At 37.1% G+C, this 17,105-nt stretch overlaps 1 protein-coding gene across 8 annotated transcripts in view; it reads left to right on the forward strand.

The window, feature by feature from the left end:
* tle2a (TLE family member 2, transcriptional corepressor a) overlaps window positions 1-17,105 on the forward strand; it is a 31,546-nt gene that overhangs the window by 10,386 nt on the left and 4,055 nt on the right. For 2 of the 8 annotated variants that reach the window (XM_042748573.1, XM_042748566.1), the window contains exons 3-12: window positions 4,414-4,477; window positions 5,998-6,042; window positions 10,899-10,961; window positions 11,483-11,587; window positions 13,783-13,996; window positions 15,299-15,360; window positions 15,636-15,731; window positions 15,860-15,904; window positions 15,994-16,155; window positions 16,465-16,591. In XM_042748573.1, the coding sequence (XP_042604507.1) occupies window positions 4,475-4,477; window positions 5,998-6,042; window positions 10,899-10,961; window positions 11,483-11,587; window positions 13,783-13,996; window positions 15,299-15,360; window positions 15,636-15,731; window positions 15,860-15,904; window positions 15,994-16,155; window positions 16,465-16,591 (922 nt within the window). In that variant the 5' untranslated portion in view covers window positions 4,414-4,474. The remainder of the gene's footprint in view (window positions 1-4,413; window positions 4,478-5,997; window positions 6,043-10,898; window positions 10,962-11,482; window positions 11,588-13,782; window positions 13,997-15,298; window positions 15,361-15,635; window positions 15,732-15,859; window positions 15,905-15,993; window positions 16,156-16,464; window positions 16,592-17,105) is intronic. The other 6 variants (XM_042748570.1, XM_042748567.1, XM_042748568.1 and 3 more) reach the window with 6 other exon arrangements.

The following is a 17,105-nucleotide window of genomic DNA, read 5'->3' on the forward strand; positions in this document are numbered from 1 at the left end:
TAACCAAAATTAAATAGCGAAGGCAATAAATCGCAATCAGGCAGAACCTGCGATTGTCATGCGTATCTTTCAGTGAAGCATGGTTCTGTGATCAGCAGTAAATCTCCATCTGAAGGAAAGAGGGTGCTCTCGCGCTGAAGCTCTAAATATGCCTCGCAGAAGAACCCCAGGAAATGCCTATAGCGGTAGCTGGACAAACAGAAGTGTAGAACTGCTTTTATTAATTCAACGTGACTAATAAACACACTACTAGGACAATATATGGTTTATCTGAGTTTGTCTTACTATAATTTTTATTATAATAAAGTATATAATAATGCAGTGCTAATCGACATAGCCTTTGTCACTGTTTAGAATACTATGAAATTAGTACTTACAATACTATGATTTTCTGTGTAAGAAGTCACATTTTCACACAGAAGGATTTACTTCAAACACTCGACGTTATGAAGTGAGTTTGGAGTAAAAACCTGTTATTAAATGTGGTATTTTCACGTGCTTTCAGATAGAGCAGCATTTACTACACAGAGCTGTAGTTCACTGACAAGCTACGCAAACAGCTTTCATAATTGCAGAACGATTTCTTTGATTTCATAATCGCGCGACTAAATTGTCTGCGATTAACACCATTTTGTGTAGCTTGTCAATGATCTATGGCTCTGTGTAGTTAATGCTGCTCCATCTGAAAGCAAGTGCTGGAGATTTACTACTAATCACAGAACCGGCTTTACTGACAAGATACGCATGACAATCACATTTGATTAATCATGCAGCCCTAGTGGATTGTTCTTTTGTTCAACAACATAACGATTGTTCAGCTGATGAAACGTCTTTCTGAAAAACTTTCAGTAGACAAATGTAGATAAAAAATGACCTGATATAGGAATGAGTATGCGTCTATGGCTGTGACATTTGTTGACCTAAAGAAAAATAACCATTAGAACCCCCTGCGGCAATGCTGAGAATGCAACATGTAATTATGTTGCTTAATAAATCTGTAATTTATGAATACATGAAATGCATCTGTGTTCATGCACTAGCACAGAGCACATTTCAGACTTCAAAGAGTGCATGAGTTTGCGTGTGCCAAAAATGCAAATTTGCCAGGCAAAACCTTCATCAATACTTTCTCAGGCAGTAATGGGGTTTAATTTAGCTCTGAACTGGACTATTTCACTAACTAATCACTGTGTTCCTGCGCTTTAAGCAGAGAGATGAAAAAGCACTACGAGAATACAGAAGACACAAGGGCTTTTACTAATGAGGCACAGGCATGGCAAATGAAGATGAGATCTGTGAGGAAGTGGACTGACTTTCCTAATTGGACTGAAACTCCTCATCGTCAGACTGAATATTTGCTTTTTCACTCAAATTTCTCATTCAGGAGCTTCACTTTGAACCTTCATTATGAATTCACTCTGTTGTGATGTGTGAGATTATTAAAAGTGCAGTTAGCCAGTGTGTACATATTGAAGTAATGGTGATTTGCTTGCAGGATTGCTGTGGTGCAGGCAGCCTGCAGATTTGTTGCACGTTCAGATGATCATCTTATCGGCTGTCAGGGAAAGAAAGCGACCTCTCTCTCTCTCTCTCGCTTTTTTTTTTTTTTTCTTTATCTCCCTTTCTGATTGTATGGTTTTGAGGTTTGAGGTTTAGTAATTAAGGGTGGGAATCTTTAGGTACATGTGCCTTAATTCCATGTCAGTTTGGGTTGATTTAAATTGATTTTGGTGTTTATTTAGACAAAATATTATAGAATTTGAATAGCACCCTCTTGTACTTGCATTACACCTGTATTTAATTTTTTTTTTTTTTGCCCTTTTAGTCACCTAACACACATTTAACCATTCAAAGTTCAAACGTCATGATGCATGCTAAAAGAGACTTGCGTTATAAAAAGAACACCGCTTATAATTAAAGATGGGAACAACTTTTCTAATCTTTGACATTAAGATTAATAATACCAAGTTGCCAGATGGTTACTAAGGTTAAAAAGATTGTTCACCCAAAAATGAAAATGGTCATTAATAACTCACTCCTTTGTTCATCTTCAGAACACAAACTAAGATATTTTTGTTGAAATCTGAGAGCTTTCTGACCCTCCGTAGATGGCAACACAACTACCCCATTCAAGGCCTAGAAAGGTAGTAAGGATATCATTAAAATAGTCCATGTCACATCATTGGTTCAACCAAAAGAAATAAAGTCATTATTTTTGTTTTCTTTGTGCACAAAAAGTATTCTCGTAGCTTTATAAAATTAAGGTTGAACCACTGATGTCACATGGACAATTTTAATAATATCCTTACTATATTTCTGGGCCTTGAATGTGGTATCTGCATGAAGAATGGTCTTACAGATTTGGAATGACATGAGGGTGAGTAATTAATGATAGAAATAATTTTTTTTGGGTAAGTATACGCCTATTCCTTTAACATGGGGTAGAACAACTAATGCTCAGTGATTGTTTGCACTTGCAGAAGCTTCCAGTTGCTGTTGTTTATTGCGTGTCGAGGTGTTGTGCCTGCATTTAACAGATTTGACCTTTTGAAGTTTAATTCCACATTAGCCTTGATTTAACTCTCTATCTCTACTCCAGCCTCGTGGCACGCTGAACTCCCCTCGCCCTTTTTCCAAGTGGGAGATGCTGCAGAATCTAAATGATGGTATTTAAATCTCATAACCCATGTAAATATAAGCCCAAAAACAGATCTAGCATCTTTATCCAGTGAACCTGAAAATATTCTGAGCTGTCACGCTGTTTTCTCCAACTTGCCCTACGATTTTGCACAAGGGAGCGATGTCTTCACCGCATCGCATAATTGAGGCCAACTCATTCAGGCGAGATGGGAAATAAATAAATAAGCATAGACGGTCTCAGCGAAACGCGCACCGATAGATTTGTCAGTTCTCGGAAATCCTGCGACGGGGGTGACTTTTGCAGTGAGGCAATTCCAGTGTAATAAATTCTAGCAGGGGAATGAATTTAATCCTCCCCAGCTCTCTCTCACTTCCCAGCACCCCACGCCCATCATCCTTTGCGCTCTTCCTCACTCGCAGTGATAAATGAGTCAATTATCGACGGTTGTGCGCAGTCAGTGAAGGAGAGCGGATGTGCCGTTATTACCTGTTGCGGCGCAGTAATGTTGCGGTCATATTCAAATTCTAATATCCCATCCCCCCCTCCCCCATAAACATAAATCCTACAAACAAAAAAAAGTCAGTGAATATCTGAAAAACAGAAAAACAGCCAAGAGACGAGAGAGAGTGTGCTGTTTGATTGTAGTGGATTCAATGTTGGTGTGTGGCGTATCTGTCTCTCTGTCTTTGTCTTAGTTTGTTTGTCTTTACATCTAATTATTTTGTCTTTTTGCATCTATTTGTCTGTCTTTATCTGTTTATCATGACTGTTGTGTCTCGTGTCTATCTATTGTGTCCATCTATATTTTGATACTTTGTGTCCATATATCTTATTAATCTCTGTCCATCTGTTTCTCCTCTTGTCTGTCTTCATTTTCTGTCTTATTCATTATCTATCTATATAGCTGTTGGTTTGTCTCTCAGTCTTCGCATCTATTTTTAGTTTCGTTGAGTGTCTGTTTACTTCTATTCATCTCTCTGTGTTTGTCTTTCTGTGTGTCTTAGTCTCTTTGTTGTGTCTTTGTCTCCATATACATCTTGTATGTGTTCTATTATTTAACCTAACTTCTATTTTCCATCCTACATATTAACTGTCTCCCTTCTTTCTATTACCTTTTTATCTACATCTCTCTAACTTGAATCTTTCTTTATATATACCTAATTTTCTGTCTGTCCACATCTTGTCTATATTGTCTATATTTTATGTCTGTCTAAATCCTGTCTATGTCTCCATCTGTTGTCTTTCTTTATTCTGTTTTTATATCTCTGTATATTTATATGTGTCTATTTCTGTCTTGTAAATCTAATGCGTCTATATATATTGTATATCTGTCTGTCAGTCTGTCTCGTTCATCTCGTCTTCATCATCTGGCTTTACATCTATTGTATTTCTTGTCTTTCGGTTTGTCTTCCTATCTCTTTCTGTGATATGTCTTTTTATTTGTCTGTAATTGTCTGATTGTCTTTGTCATCTCTGTCTATCTGTCTGTTTGTCCCTAGGTCTTTGTATTTTTTTGTATTTCTTTGTTTATGTCTGTTCTTACATCACATTTTCGCAGCTTGCCAAAAAGGCAGCATGAATTTTTTAGTGTTTATATACCGCCTGCTACAATTATTAAAGTCTCTTTTGAATCATTCACCTCCACGTATCTTAGATTCAAAAAAGAAAGAAATAAAACTCAATACGGCATGTCTGAACACCCAAACAGTCCAGCAGAATTGCTCTTTCAACCAGTCCAACAAAACATATCTCCCTTTCTGTTTCTTCTGCAGTCTGAAGTTGGAGTGCGAAAAGCTGGCCACAGAGAAGACAGAAATACAGAGACATTATGTCATGGTAAGACAAACACACGCACACACCCCAACTTAGTTTTGCATCAGGCATCAGATACGACACCCATCCAAACAACAGATATCTTTCTTCAGCCCTCAATCAGAAGTCCTTCAAACTCAACTCATCCATCACAGAGAACGAGTTTTCAGAGCCACTGCCATGTGCCTCAGTGCCCACAGATATGGCAGCAATGTGCGCCTGGCATGCCATTTGCTCTTGGCAGACGGCTTAACCCCCTTTTCTCTGGCCGGTTTCTTTCTCTCCCTTTTTTTTTTCTTTTTCTTGGCTCATAATTTTTTTTTTAGTGTGGGAGTCGCCTAGCAACACCATGGGCTCTTGGCAGAGCTGGTGAATACAACAGGCAGCTGTCAGGCCAGCTTCTTTTATTGCCAGGGTCTTTCTATCCCTCCGTCTCTGTTGTTTTTACCCTCTCCTTCCCTTTTTACGTGATTCTCTCCATCTAACAAAATTACACTTTTTTTTTTTTTTATCCGCCATACCAGAATTTATCCAGCTAGCTAAAAGGAACTGTTTACTAAAAAGTGAACCTTGTTTATTTACCGACATGGAACAGACAAGTAGGAGTTTTTAACCGAGCATTTGAACAACGAAAAGACAAAAAAAGTAGACCATATTGCTTGCTTCATATATAAGTCTTATAAAACCATTTTTGTGAGGAACAAACCAAAATGTATCATTATTTACTTTCAGACTTGATGTGAGAGAATATTATCAGGGTGAAAGGTGAATATTATCAGTAAATGTGTACTCCTAAAAATAACCACATATGTTTTAGAATGATTGATTTATTTATTTTTATCAGCTCTAAGCTAATTTCTGCAATTTGTGGCAAGGTCTGCCCTTTTTAACAGCGTGATTACATTTACCATTGTTTGGCCATATTTTTGCAACATATTTCAATAGGAATCCATGCAATCAGGAATTTTAGATGAGGTTGAAAGTTTCCTCATGCAGATTTCGCAACAGGTTCAAGTTGGACTCACAAATTTGTCACAATGAAAGTGGAAACCTGTTTGGTTTGAGAGTAACTTCTGTCATATATTACTATTCTGTTGACTGTAAAAAAAAAATGATCTTTTTCTGTGCTCACACAGAAGCACACGGGAGCGTTTGTAAGCGGATGTATATTAGCGGATCCCTAATATAGCTGCACATCATCAATGTGACAGATGCCTGCTTTCAAATGCTTCTGTGTGAACGATCCGCTCGCGCAGACTGTGAAGCGATGATCATTGTAGCCAATCACAGTCATATCGGTTGAGCACGTGAACACAATGGCCAATCAGAGGTGTTAAAAAATTTACTCAACAGCGTTCAAATGTAAGCAGGAATTGGACATTTTTTAAATTTCAGTACCAAAGTTGGTACTTTTGACGACACTACGCAGAGTGACTTGATTTCCAAACAAATAATGACACTAATTAACATTTAAAACAGCCAACTCGAATACTCCTCCTAGTATGTGTTAGTTTAATGATATACTTTTTTTTCCTTTTTTTCAGTACTATGAAATGTCTTACGGCCTCAACATAGAGATGCACAAACAGGTAAGATTGCTGGTTCCCTCTGCTAATATCTTTTGATTTAGCAATTTTACACAAGTTATACTGAAACAACAGTCAAATGTTAAGGTAAACACATTTAAAGGGATAGTTCTCTCAAAAAAGAAGATTGTCGTCATTTACTCCCTCGTGTTGTTCTTTCTTCTGTTGAACACAAAAGTAGGACTGTCACAATAACAGATTTTTCACTACATTGTTTTATCATGGCCTGAAAAATTCACGATAACGATATATTTTGTGATATCTAAAGAAATCTTGAAAAATTAAAATAATAATAATAATAATAAATCATTCTATCAGTCAAATTAATCTTTATTTTTATTTATTTTTTATTTTTTTTGACCAATTAATCACACCGTTACACCGTTTCAAATATCGCCAATATCAGTATATTGTGACACCCCTATACACGATAAAGACATTTGAATGTTATCATCAGTCTTGGTATATCGCGACACCCCTACTTGTTGGTGACCAGACAGTTACTGGTAGCCATTAATTTCCATGATTGGGGAAAAAATACTATGGAGGACCATTGCAGCTGTTTGGTTACTGACTTTCTATAAAATATTGTCTTTTGTGTTCAACATAAAGAAAGAAACTCATACAGGATGACGTGAGTGTGAGTTTATGATGACGTAATTTCCTTTTTTTGGATGAACTATCCTTTTAACAATGTAATGCTGTTTAGGGAAAGTTCAAAAATATGTTAAATTTTACCACAAAATTACCATCAAAAAAAAATTAAATTCCATATACCTCAAAAAACTTCTAATCAGATTAAAGAATACTAACTAACAAAATATAAGAAACCCAAATCACATTAATGGGTAGTTAGTTGTTGGTTGACTAGTTGACCATCATGGCCCATCACTAGTCATTTGCTGTGCATGCAAACACACTCAACAGTTTTAACGAGGGCTGACAGTGAAGAGTCGGTGTAAAAATGCCTGTTCGGCATCACACTGTGATTTGTGCTGGAGAGTTTTATTATTCCTTTTATCTTTTGTAGGGTTCATAATTCAGATTCAATTATGCAGGCATCTTTTTTTTTGCGGGCGTTTTATACAGTCAAAATCCTCTTAGGTCTGGCCTGTGGCACTTGTTTTAAAATTAATCTGCAAACAAACTAATTAGATCAACAAATAACGTGTCTGCGGTGCACACTCCCCCTTTCCCCTTTCTCTCTCTCTCTCTCTCTCTCACACACACACACACACACACACACACACACACACTCACACACGAGTGTGTGCGATTGTCTAAAAGTAGCTAGCTGTGACTTTCTCGCTCTCCTTCCTCATAAATTGCATCTGCTACTGCATCTGCATTTCCCGACCTTCCTTGCTCAGTCTCTCTCTCTCTCTCTCTCTCTCTCTCTCGCTCAGTCTCTCTCTCTCTCTCTCTCTCTCTCTCTCTCTCTCTCTCGTGCAGATGTCAGGTCAGTTTAAATTAGGTCAGCGCTCTCAGAGCGTCTGTTCTCTCCCTCCATTTCAATTGCACTTATTTTTTTGACATGCACCACGAATTCCCTTCTCTGATGTAACTCCCCCCTCCTCGACTTTCTGCATCTCCCATCACTCTGTAATTTTCTTAACTGTGCCTTTCTGCTAGCCTCTTTTTTTTCCTGATTTCTCTTCTTTCGCTCCCTCCTTCTTGCCCTCCCCTTTTCCCAGCCTCCCCCGCTCTCCCCTCTGAAGATGTCATTTTGTAGTTGCCGTTCCCTAACAAGAAATCATTGTGCCTACTCCCCCTTTCGGGAAAGTGCGGAGGGGAGTGGGGGGGATGATGGTACTTCGCACAGCCAGTAATTTACTTTAAGGGGTGGGGTGGTGGTGGGGGGGCTTTCTACAGCCAGTAAATCAGTGAACCCAAAAATCTAAATATTGTCAGGTTTACTCACCCAATCATATATAGACATACAAAGAGATATTTTGAAGAATGTGATGGTTGCTCTTTTACAGGCAATTACAATGAAAAAAAAAAGTATCTTTGAAGTATCAAAATGGTCATACCAGTGTTATTTTTGTATCACTGACATAGGCCTACTTTTATTTTATTATTAATACTTTAAGTAATTTTCTGATTTAAATGTTAAAGGTTTTAGTAATTTTTTGTGTTTTTTGTTTGTTTATTTATTTATATTTAAATGGGTTGAATTCAGGCAAAGTGGGAGATTTGCCCCTTCACAAAAAGCCACCCTCCTTAGTTACTGTTGCTTTGTCCGACCGCTAGCCGTGCCTCTCTCACGCTACACACCATGTTCTCTCACACAGTAAAAAATGCATATATTAATATATATATATATAGTAGTTTATATTAGTAAAACTTTTTAGTTTAGAGGTTTTTATTTTTTTCAGTTTTTTTTTTTTTTATATATATATATACTGTATATGTGTGTGTGTGTGTGTGTGTGTATATATATATATATATATATATATATATATATATATATATATATATATATATATATATATATATATATATATATATATATATATATATAATATTATTATTATTATTATTATTATTTAAAAAAACTTTTAGTACTTCAGTTTTAATACTTTAGTACTTTAAGCATTTCATCTAATATTTATATTTCATTTGATTTCAGGTTTATTTCAATCAACATAAATAATTCACGATTTATGAAAACTGTTTCTTCTGGGGAATCTAGAGACTTTCTTTCATGAACGTGCTAAAGACAACTTAATGTCATGATTTCCTGTGAATAATGACTTAAATTTGTCTGTTCGTCTAATGGTGCAAAATGGTGCATAAGTCATATGAATCATTGTCATTATATTTTTATGCTGCTTTTGTGTCGTTTTGAAGCTCAAAAACTCCCAGTCCCTAGTCAGTTGAACTGCATGGAAAAGTGCGATCAGCACAGTCTTCAAAATATCATCCAAAATATTTCACATAAAAAATTAAATCAAATAATTTATGAACAAAATAAAACACAAAGAAAAAAATATCCAAATAACAAAAATATTTTAAACCTTTTATCAAAATAAATATAACAATGTTAGTTTATACCTGTTGGCAAAATAAACAGCCATGGAGAGGGTTGCCCTCAGCTCGGATGAGCTCTTGTTTTTGTCGCTGGCAAATGATTGAAATAGCCTTAGCATGGCAACCCCTAGCACTGTCTCAAAAGACACAGCAGCTTGATGGGGTAAGACCAATGACCTGCTCACAGGGGGAGGCGTCACTCCACTCGGCTGAACCAGAGCAGCAGATGCTGGGCATGAATATTTCAGGCATCCCCTCTCCTCACTGCGCAACAATTAGCATGAACCAGATGTGGAGGGCTAAAATATTTACTAGCTGTGTGAGCCGAGGTAGCAGGTTACACACCCTTGCGACGTCTTGTGTGATAGATACGTTTGGGTGAACAGGATTGTATTTTTTTTTACTATTGCTGAAGCATTTCGGTTATCACTGTCTTGTAATTGTAGTTTCAGCTTGGTGCCCAAGAGCTTGGTGCCCAAGACCTGACTCACATTTCACTGCTGGTTATATATGCTCTATATAATTGTGTATGTGACAAATAAAAAATCTTGAATCTTGAATCTTGAAGAAGTGTGCATGGGCTGACTGATGCTTTGTTTGTGCACAAAAAATGGCTCTAATTTGCATTTTTTCATGATATATTTGGCTTTTCGAAGCAAAATGTGCACTGTTTGTGGCATCAAACTATTCAGTAGATGTGTTTGTGAATGGTAGCAAACTCAAAAAATACATACAAACTCACACCTAAACAAACAAAAACAAACACAAATTCCACACTTAACACTGAAATATCAGTTAAACAGTGTCTTCTTGTCTGAGCGGATAGTTTAGTGTCAGTCATTGCAATGTTTTGATGCCTTAATTATAGTTGTCACTACATCTAATGTTATAAGTACTACTATTGATGAATAAACTAATATTTTAATTATTTTATTTCTTATTGATGTCATTTAGTAGCAGTAGTAATACATTAGCTTTGATGCAATAATGGTAATAATAATAATAATAATAATAATAATAATAACAAACTTTTAACAAACATTTAATAACAATATAAATGTAATAATAAATTGTAATATTAATTTATTAGCTGTAGTGGTAGTAAGATTATTAATAATAATTATTTTTAATGTGAAAGTACTGATAGTACTACTACTAACACCTACTAATAGTTGTAGTAATTATATAGTTTATAATATAATATTAATAATGATAATACTTATTGCTAATTAATTTTTGTTATTATGGTTACTAATAATAATGTAAATATTGTAACATTTATTTATTAGTAGTAGTACTAATAGTAGTAGTACTTGTAGTATTTTATTATTATTTAGTAGTATTAGTAATAGTAAATTTATTAATTAATCTGACTGTATAACTGCTATTGGTATTGCTGCTACTAAGAATAATTGTCATGGTTGTACAATAAATACAGCATAATAATAATAATAATAATAATAATAATAATAATAATACATATTAATTAATTGTTATTATTGTAACATTTATTGCTTAGTAGTACTAATCAAACTAGTTTTTGTACTATTTTATTATTATATAGTAGTATTAGTAATAGTAAATGTATTAATTATTCTGAATGTATAACTACTATTAGTATTACTAATACTAAGAATAATTGTCATGGTTGTACAATAGATGCAGCATAATATTAATAATAATAATAATTGTTATTATTCTTATCAAAAATTGCCAAATGATGGTGGGAAAAGGTCATTTAACATTTCAGAAATATACATTTTGTGTTGAATGAAATCTATTTTTGCTTGCTTTCTGCTTCCCTCTCACTCTCCATATCTCTGCAGACGGAGATCGCCAAACGGCTGAACGTGATTTGCGCCCAGCTCATTCCATTCCTGTCACAGGAGGTGAGATGAGACCAACACACACTCAGTCCCACAGCTGCACGTCATGAGACTCACACAGACAAAAACAAAATCACACTTTCTGTTTCTCACACAAAACCAACTTCTGCTCACAAAAAAAAACAAACAAAAACACACACTCTCTTAATATCACTTTTTCTGTTTCTCACACAAATGCAATCACACTTTTTTCTCTCTTCCTCTCATATTTCCTCACTTTCTCACATATTCTCCCATTCAGATGCCTCTGGGAAGCCTATTGTTATTCTTGTAAACCCACTTCCACAAAAACGCTTACGGTTTGCCCAAAGCTTTTCCTGACAGAAGAAAAACAACTTCCCCTCCTGTTTTAAGTGTGTGTATTCATACAAAATGCAGCCCTGTGTGTGTGTGTGTGGATGAGCATACACGCTTCAGAAAATGAAAATCACGCACTACACAAAACCACACTAGGGTGGCCATCTGGCTTGTTTTGTTGCATGTTTGTTTATCATTGACGGCCATTTTCTGACCTCCGTCCACAGCACCAGCAGCAGGTGGTCCAGGCCATGGAGCGCGCCAAACAGGTGACTATGGGGGAGTTGAATGCGTCGATAGGGGTACGTGGACTCCCCCCTCTGCCTCCCACAGTGTGTACTTCCATCTTTCCATCCTTTTTATTTAACACTTTCCTCTTGAGTTCTCATTGCTATTTTTTTTTTTTTTTTTTTTTTTAGGATTCATTTTTATAATATTTAAAAAATCGCTTTTATAACTAGGCCACGGATGTGCAAAACTCCATATTTTTCAAATCGACTAGTCATTTGGATAAAAACTAGTCAACTTTTGTTGACGATGTGTTATATAATTGGGTTCTCCTGACCACAATTGGATACATTTTTAGGGGGTGCTAACGTAAGACACATTTCTGTGTTTGGCTAGATAGAATGGGGAAATAAATTCAAATTAGACTTATTTTTAGACTTATTTCTAACTGCATAAGTCATCCAGAACATGGCAGGATGCTCAAAAGATGATATCTTTGCGAATCTGTTGCCTGCAAGTCGTTCCACATCCATATGCTGTTATTTTCCCATTGGAGCACAAAAATAGACATTTTCGCAGATTCTTTGCACTGCACTTTTCCATACAGCGATGAAAAAACAGAGCTCACTGTGACCTTGTCTGTCTTTTTAAGAGACAATTGCCGGCTTTCCATTATAAATTTGTGCAAAACTTTTGTGATATTTTAGAAATGCTGATTTAAAGGGGTCTTATGACGTTACTAAAAAGAACATTATTTTATCGTTAAATGTTACGCACCTCACCATACTGTGATGCCGTGCCCCAAAAACAATAAAACCCATTACAAACGAGGTGTTTGTTGCATCCAGTGGGGACATAATTACAGTTAATAATGACTTATACTGTGTTTTTACGCGTTGCATATCGCGCTGCTTAAACATAAAACCATGTCTGCATTTGTGACCGGAGATACGACAAACAACAAGCCTATTCTATACTGCTTAAAACTTGCGTTTGAATCATCAGTGGCAAATTCTTTAAATATGAAAACGTACTTACAGGCTGTGAGTCAGGAGCGCCAGACTGTCCTTACAAAGTTGGAATTGCCCCACTTTATAGAAACAGCCTCTGAGCACAGCCAGCATTGTAGGCTACTCTCCCAGGTTCAGGAAACAGTCCTCCGTAAAATGCGTTGCTCCCATCTGAATATTTGGGTTGAACTGTTCTGGAACAGTGTTGTAAATACATCTTAACCACTGATTTCTAGTTGTGTCCTTTTTTGGAAGGCCAAACAAATTAGTTTCGCTTTCACCACGAAACACACAGCGTCTCCTCAACATTGCAGCGGCGGAAACAATACTACATCGGGAATCCAAGACACGCCTTCTTTCTTAAATTTTTTTTCAAAAGCTTGTTTCGAAATTTATGAACACTGCATCAGCATTATTCCCGGCCCAAAATAGTATTGAATTTTCTGTATGCAGTAACCCAGCATGATGTTTGAATCTGTATGCAAATTTTGACACACAGGAAGATCATCGGTAAATGGCTTTCGTATTCTTCCTCGCGCATAAACTGTCCTATTGCTTCAGACGACTATCGGCTGCTACGTTTTTGGAGTGTTTAGACAAAGAAATATTGTGTGGAAAAGTGGACCGTGGAAATTTCTTTTGTGTTCTGTGAAAAATAAAAATAACAGCATACAGGTTTGGAACAACAATCTTTTGACAATTTTTTTTTTTTCTTTAGCGCCCACTAGCATGAGGTGTGAGTGGAGACTAGTTGAGTGTGTGTCTGGCCACCAATTGACATCCCACTTTTTGTTGCGAAGCATTTACTTCACATATGATTTGCCGTATTTTTATTCACTTTGGTGTTTTGCATTTTGATTTCTCTCATGGCAGTCATCAACTTCAAATTATTTTAATCATTTTAGTTTGGGGTGATCATTAGTGAATGCTGCAGCAACGCTGTTCCCCGAACCCATCCGGTAGAGCAGGTCGCCACTATTGTGATGGACTCCCTCACTCCCGGGACACTGGGATTCATTCCCTTTGTAACTCTGGTGCAGATCCAAGTCTTAACTGTGTTGTGTTTTTTTTTTTCCCTCTCTCCCCCTTTCCTCTCATCTATCTCTCCTACTCCTCCTCATGCTCTTTTAATTTCCTCTGGCTATCTGTTTCTTCACTCCACTTCCATCTCGTCCTCTGTGTCACTCTCTTTTATCTCCCACACTCCCTTCATCTTTTTTTCCTTTCTATCTGACACCCCCACCCCCCGCCCCATCCCTCCATCATCCTCTTCCTCTCATTCCCTCTAGCAACAGCTGCAGGCCCAGCACCTTTCCCAGCATGCTGCCCAGGGGCTGGCCATGGCCCCTCACCCCTCCGGCCTGCCTCACCCGGGACTGGCCCTGGGGGGCGGCTCTGGACTGCTGGCCCTTTCCGGGGCCCTCGGGGCCCAGCTGGCCTCTAAAGACGAGCGAGCCCATTTGGAGGCCGTGGCAGCGGCGGCCGCAGCTGAACATCACAGAGGTATAACAAATAAAATCATACTGACAGATCACTTGACTGGTTTATTAACACCAGGGACAGAACTACAAGTGAATAAAAAAAGTTACAATGCTTCAATCATTTAAACTACAAATAACAATGAAATCGTAACCATATCCAACATCAAGAGCAAAACTCAGAGAGGCCAAATGTTGTCCAGTTAACGTCTGTATGTGCTGGACAAAGCCGAGCGTCAAATACATTATCTAGCTCTGTTAGTTTGACTGTGCAAAAACCAGACTGGTACAGTTTCTGTCAAAAGTAGATGTAAATACATGCATGTATTATAGTTATAACATTTCACTCTCTCTCTCTTTACCTGTATGTACTAATTAATCTAGAAATGTGAAGTGTTCAATTTTAGTACATTAGTCTTTAGGGCTACTAACAATTTTTCTGATAAAACAGCAATTTAAAAATGTGATTAAAAAAAAAAACGTTTGCTGCGTTAGTGGGATTGTACAATTCGGCCAAAAAATGTGATTTTTTTTTTATGTCAATTTTTCTTAATGAGTAACAGTATTATTATTAATGAAAATGATAAACAAACATTAAGAGATGTTACTAATATAATATAACTCTGAAAAATAATTAAAAAACACTACAACCCATATAAAAAATTTTATAACGTCTATTAATTTTAAAAGCTATGCCACTCTTTTTGATAATCGCGTTAAGCCATATTACAACGTCTGTACAATGTTTTATTTCGATAAATTATGTACCTTTATTACTCATCCCATACTGTTTTGTTACAAACACGATTTATAAATCATGAGACTTGTTGCAGAGATGTTTTCTGAAACATTCTGAAAAGTGGTTAGATAATAGTTGTGGTCACATTAGTGACATTTCAGTGAAATTTTGTGTGAAATCAGCTTTCTATTTCACATTAATAAAAACCAAAACACACCAACAAAAATGTGACCACACCTTAACAATTTCGACTAAAATAAAATATTAAATGGCTAGATATCGCCCAGGAAAAGTATCCAAACATCAAGTGTCACCTCACCTTAACAATTAGGACTTGGCAAATGATAAATCAAGTAAAAAAAATAAAAATAACATCAAAGAAAAAAAATAAAATATTAAATAAACGAATATGATTAATCTACTATATTGAAATCTGTCAGCTCATATATAATCAGTCAAACATGAAAGAGTGGGAACTGAAGAATATGCTTTTGTTATTATTAGCGGTGTGCTAATTGTTTTGTCTGGTGGAGGGGTGAGTTTTGTCTAACCGTCATAGTCACATTGTTTGTTTTTTGGTTTGTTTTGACTGGCCACGGGGACGTTTACCTGCCCTTCCCATGATCCCCACAGACCGTGAACCTGGACCAGTGAGTATCAGTAGTATCTATCCGTTTTCTCTCTCTCTCCTCTTGCTCTCTGTCTCTTTCTAGTTGAGTTCCTCTCGGTGCAGACTGTCATGCATTAGGCGTCTCTATTGCCTGTGGGTCCAGCAGTTATGGAGCTGATTTGATTTATCCCTCGTCTCCTACATCATTATCTCTTTCTTCTCGCTCACACACACACACTACTAACACGCACATCCTGTGTCTCTCACGCCGCCGTTCTCCGTTTCCACTCTCATTTTCTCATCTTCCTCTTCCAGAGTTCACTCTCTAACGGAGACAAAGGCAGGCCTTCAGACTACCTCAGCAACGGAAAAAAGAGAAAAGCAGATGAGAAGGAGTTTATGACCGACTACGTAAGTGTTCTTTCCGTGTTAAATCTGCATCGTCCTTTGATGAATCATCCACATGATCTTTATTTGATTTAAGCACATGTAGGGAATAAATAAAGAGTTGCTTAACTCTGAAGCATGTTCTCTTTCAGGGCAGCGACGCGGAGAAGAGCGATGACAATTTGGTCGTTGACGAGGTCTGTTTACGTTAAAGAACGAACTTAAAAACGAGGCTGACCGTGTTTTTTCTCCTGATTAATCCATCATGTGCATTGTGTTCCCTCAGGACCCTTCTTCTCCAAGGAGTGTGCAGTCGTACTCCTCCAGAGAGAACGGATTAGATAAACTCCCTCCTTCCCGTAAGGAGCCTCTGCCCCAGGCCAGTCCAACCTCGCTCGCTTCCTCCAGCAGTGCTGCTTCCCCTTCACGCAGCAAGGAGCCTCCACCAGTACGTTTGACGTTAAACAAATGCATTCCTCATATAGCAAACAAGTTCCTCTCCCTCCCCCGAACTAAATTCTCACAATGCCCTTCACTGTGACACTTTTTTTTTTCACCTGCACAAAAAGATGCACTTTCTTTTGCAGCAAAACATATCCCACACCTTGCTTTTGCTGTCAAGTTCCTAAAAACTCAAAGACTTTGACAATTCCTTGAGTTTTGCTACCGCTGCATCTTTTTCCAGTTCTTTTTTTTCATAGACTATATACCTTGCTTGAATAATTAATGTGTGTAAATGTGTTCCCTAACCTTCCAGAGAGAGAAGTCCAGCACACCAGGGATGAAGCCTGGCACACCCATGTCCCAGGAGTCGTCCACCCCAGGCCCCAGCGTACCTCCGCAGTTCCGCCCTGTTCCTGGGAAGCCAGGCGTTGACCCTCTTGGTAAGATCCTGTTGTCCTGATAGTCCAAGTCTTTAGTGACCGAAATTGTAGAGTGTTTCATTCAACCAGGTTTGAAGGTCCTTACTGAGGGTTGATGGCTAGTCAGCCAGCAGAGGGCAGTAGTGGTCTTCCTGTTTCTGAAAGGTGGTCTTGTTTTAATTGTATCATCTCTCAGATCTTGTCCCCTTAGACTCTTTAAAATTTTCACAACACTCAAAAAAAATACAAAAATGTCAACAATACGCTCTTTTTTTTTTTTTTTTTTTTTTTTTTTTATGGATCTTTTCATTTATTCTAAAATTAAAAATGCAATTCATACAATGACTTAAATAAAACTTACATAACCATTTTTTACATCACAAAACCAAAATTTGTTTTAATATTTTTGAGGGCATAAGTCAAAAATGTAAGTGTGGTCCAACTGCCTTGATAACTGCCTTAAAGAAGAAAAAAACCCTCAATAAAAGATGAAATTCTGGATAACCTGAAGAAGTTTGCCATGATCTTTTAATAA

Source organism: Cyprinus carpio, chromosome B22 (genome assembly GCF_018340385.1).
Source record: "Cyprinus carpio isolate SPL01 chromosome B22, ASM1834038v1, whole genome shotgun sequence".
NCBI classification, from domain to species: Eukaryota; Metazoa; Chordata; class Actinopteri; order Cypriniformes; family Cyprinidae; genus Cyprinus; species Cyprinus carpio.